This window comes from Geospiza fortis, unplaced genomic scaffold (genome assembly GCF_000277835.1).
Source record: "Geospiza fortis unplaced genomic scaffold, GeoFor_1.0 scaffold143, whole genome shotgun sequence".
Lineage (NCBI taxonomy): Eukaryota > Metazoa > Chordata > Aves > Passeriformes > Thraupidae > Geospiza > Geospiza fortis.
In genome coordinates this window covers 548576-552871 of record NW_005054590.1, presented here as the reverse complement: position 1 = coordinate 552871, position 4296 = coordinate 548576, and the positions used below count along the sequence as shown (strand labels likewise).

The 4296-nt window shown below is 41.1% G+C and overlaps 1 protein-coding gene across 1 annotated transcript in view; it reads left to right on the top strand.

The window, feature by feature from the left end:
* The first annotated feature begins 117 nt into the window (after positions 1–117).
* The window catches only part of LMAN1 (lectin, mannose binding 1), a 23130-nt gene continuing 18951 nt past the window's right edge, over positions 118–4296 (top strand). The window contains exons 1-7 of the mRNA XM_031064439.1: positions 118–133; positions 541–695; positions 779–886; positions 1347–1408; positions 2121–2220; positions 3434–3557; positions 3912–3970. Of these exons, the coding sequence (XP_030920299.1) occupies positions 118–133; positions 541–695; positions 779–886; positions 1347–1408; positions 2121–2220; positions 3434–3557; positions 3912–3970 (624 nt within the window). The remainder of the gene's footprint in view (positions 134–540; positions 696–778; positions 887–1346; positions 1409–2120; positions 2221–3433; positions 3558–3911; positions 3971–4296) is intronic.

Genomic DNA, 4296 nt, shown 5'->3' with positions numbered 1-4296 from the left:
CGGGGAGGGCACTCGTGGCGCTGCCGGGAAGTGCTGATGTGTCACTGCCGCCGCGCTCCAGCTCGGCCCGGGCCCGGCTGCCACACAAACCGCTGGGTTTCGGTCTCAAAGCTCGAAATGCAAATAGGATTTGGTTGAACAACGTTTGTTTCTGTGCGCTCTGGGTTAAGGGTTCCGTGGTGCTCCGAAAGGCTCATTGCCTTTCCTGAGTGTCCCCCGTTGTGAAAGGTGTTGACATTTACAGTTCCATCTTCATAGTTTCTCTGCAGTAACTTTTGCTGTGGTTTTGGTTTTTGTCAGACTTTAACTTAGTTGCTACTGCTTAATTCTCAAATGTACCTTTGTTTTTACTTGACGTTATGATGCAAATGACATGAAGGCAACTGTATATAGATGAGTTTTTTCCCCCTTCTTTTTCAAGAAAATAATCCCTAAAAGTAATGTTATTTAATGCAGGCAAATGAATCTCTCTCTGAATGCATGCCTGTTGTTCTTTTATACTGCTAAGCAGAAAGTTAAAACATCTTGTTTTCTTTATAGATGCCATCCCAAGTGCGGATCAGATCCGTATAACAACCTCCTTGAAAAGCCAGAAGGGCTCAGTGTGGACAAAAAACAAATCAATATTTGAATACTGGGAAGTGGAAGTGACCTTTCGAGTTACAGGAAGAGGCCGCATTGGAGCTGATGGATTGGTAGGAGCGGTTTAATGTTACTGAGAAGAACAAATGTGCTTTAAAAGTGAATCTTGACTTATGACTTTTTGCTTTCTTCATAGGCAATCTGGTTTACAGAAGAGCAAGGCTTGGATGGTCCTGTTTTTGGGGCAGCTGATAAATGGAACGGCGTTGGAATTTTCTTTGATTCGTTTGACAATGATGGGAAGGTTGGTTGGAAGGAAACTTGCAGCAAAGATGACAAATTAATTTCCTGCGTGTTGAGGAAGAAACTAGGATGTTGTTTTCTTACTCTTCCCCTCTTTCACTTCAAAGGGCTAAAATAAAATAGTCACGTTTCCCTTCCACTGGAAACACCAATTTCTGTGCGTGTCTTCAGAGATGCTCTTTTTCTTGGGAGAAATTTGCTTTGAGGCAGCTCAGCAGCAAAGATTTTGTAGCTGATGAGGATGACAGTTGCTAATATTCAGTTCTCAATTTTCCAGTCCAGAATGATCCTGAAACTTAAACAATATGTAGTAGGTCTGCTCGGGTGCTTTTGCTTTCCCTGCACAACTCTGGCTTGCTTTTAGACATTTTAGACTGATTTTAGCAGAAGGCTTTCACAGATATTGCTGATATTTGTCTTCAAATTAAACTAATCCATTTGTGTGCCATTTCTGTCCCTAGAAAAACAATCCCGGAGTGATTGTTGTAGGCAACAATGGAAAGCTGCTGTATGACCATCAGAAGTAAGTTTATTTTCAGTGTTATTGCTGAATGCTTGCTTTTGAATGATGAATTGTTCCATGAAACCCTTTGAGAAGCATTATAAAGGCTTCTTTCATACAAAACTTTGTTGTTTCCTTTACATTTGAGGGTTTTTATTTGTTAAAACACTGCTTTGGCAATAACAGCAGAGAAATTGGCAACTGATGGATATTTTATTGGCATATGCCCTCTGGGATGGATGAACTCAGGTGAATACAGGTACAGTACAGACTATTGCTTATGGGGGTCCTTCACACACAGCTAATAATTGGCAGAAGTGACTAACTGAGAGCAAATTGCTGTTAAATTAGTTGGATTAATTTTGATTTCTAATTGTTTATCAGCAGCACAATGGACACCTTTTTGGATTTCGGAGAGGAGAGGTGTCTAGCTCAGTTGGTGCAGTTATTTCCATCTAGGTTCCTGGGAGCAGGAATATATCTGAAATTTGTATCTTAGGATGTATCTCAGAAAACAGACCTCCCCATTGCTGCATTCCCTCTGCACTGTGTCCTGAGTACAGCGTGCAGTACTGGAGATCCCTGCAGAAAGCTCAGTGCAATTGCGGAACAGCCTGGAAAAGCTTGCGGATTGAAAAACTGTGCTGAGGTTGCTTAGTGACAATCAGACACTTTTTGGTCCCAGCTGATTAATGATAACACAGAGTTTTTTTGGTGTTCTCTTTCTGCCCAGCGATGGATCCACGCAAGCCCTGGCATCCTGTCAGAGGGACTTTCGGAACAAGCCCTATCCTGTGCGAGTCAAGATCACCTACTACCAAAAAACACTGACTGTGAGTCCCAATTAACAGAATTACTTGTTTTTCTCAGCTTCTTAAATGTGAGACTGCGTTTTCCCAGAGTTGCAACAAATATGTCAGTTCCAGTGTGGAACTGGAAATGTGGAGCTTGGCAGCAGAGTTTGGAAGGAGGTGTTGTGTTTAAATGCTACACAGGTTCTTTTGGCTGCATTAGAATGCAGGTATTGCTGATTTTTCTAATGTGACTTAGGAGGCAGTTGTGCAAACACACTCATGATGTGCTCAAACCCTTCTGTTGCTCTGGACTTGCCTGGAGAGGTGTCCCAAAGTCAGGATCTGTTTAAGCTACAGGCGATCGAGCTGCTCCTGAGCTTGGTATTTCTTAAGCCAATCTAAGAGTTGCAGAGGGTTTTATAGCTGATTTTTGAACCAGCGGTTCTTGAAATGTGACTAAAAACCTAAAAGTATTCAACAGTAAATTTAAATTTTCTACTTGAGGCTTCTCACCTCCAAGAAATAGTAGGGCTTTCAAGACTAAAGATTAAAACCCACTGGTGTAAGGGGGTCTTTAAGGCTTCTCTAAATACTAGCTGATTGTGAATTCCTTCTAGGTGAGGAGAGAAAAATACTAATGTGGTGCCAGGTTGTGAGAGCTACAGAGTGTGTGTTTGTTGGCACCTGATCCCTTCTGGAAAGGTGCTGTTCATGTATTCACAGGTAGGAGCCATAAAGTGCAGCGCTATCATTTTGTAGTAGAAGTTTCTCTAAAAGTAAACATGACTGCACCTAGAAGAGGGCAGACCTTGTACCATGTTGTAATGGGAAAAGCTGCCTGTCACTCCTGAATGGAAGTTAAACTTCAGCCTCCAAGGCTGCTCTGTTCTCACCTGGGCCCTGATGCCTCCTCTGGGAGCTCCTCTGTCCCAGATGTGGCTGCTGAACTTAGCAGTTCTCTCTTTTTCCAGGGATGCATCTACAGAATGTCCTTAAGCTTTGAATCAGAACTGCAAGGGATAACTGGTGTAGATCAGTTCTTTGTTGCCCAGAACCTTCTTAGGATGTGGACTTTTGCAAATAGAATGCTTATGTAAAATGTTGGTAAAATGTCTCTTTCAAAAAAGAAATAGTAATTTGTTTTTGGTATGAGCTGAGTTACCCAATAAAGTTGTATTTTGTGAGCATAACTGCGAACTGACAAAACAATTAACGCAAATGTGATGAAAATCCTAAGTGTTTGTCCTTTTAGGTATTAATTAATAATGGCTTTACTCCGGATAAAGAGGACTATGAGTTTTGCGCCAAAGTGGAAGATATGGTGTTGCCATCACAAGGATATTTTGGAATATCTGCAGCCACAGGGGGACTTGCAGGTAGAAAACGTTAAAAATTATGGCAAATGCTGTGGGGACTTGTAAGGCTTGCAAGAAAGGTTGGTTGGGTGGTTGGGTTTTTACTACTAGTGTTGGTCCATTATACCAATTTTTGACCTTGATGATGTAATGAACCCTCTTGCAGTCCCAAATTACTTACATGCTTTGGACTTTTCCTTGCTCCAGCTAAAGAATTTTCATTTTTTCCTGACAAAGCCCCTGTATATTCTCATTCCCTGCTGCACAAACTCTTGTGAGGATGCTGTTTTTTGAAGATTCTTTGCAAGTGGGAGGTTGGCTTGGGAGTTAGACGCATTTGTAAGGTGGGTTTTTTTTTTTGTTTGTCGAATACAGATGACCATGATGTGCTGTCATTTCTGACCTTCCAGCTGACTGAACCTGGGAAGGAAGCAGTAAGAATTTTTATGCATGATTAGTAAAATATTTTATTGTACATGTTATTGTATGTGCAGCACAAAATTATGGTATTTCCTCTTAAGTCACACGTGCCATTCCTGTTTCACAATTTTGGCATGTGGCTGTGCTGTCATGTGGTTTAGAAAAATGAAACTAGTATTGTAATGTTTCAGTAATATTGTCATTAATATTCTCAAGACCAGAATTCTGGAAGCTCTACTGAAGCAACAAAACTCATGATGTTAAATCAAACCATGCAATATTATAAAGTACATTTTCTTTTGGAAGTGGGCAAATATCTGTTCTCACTTTCAACTTTCCC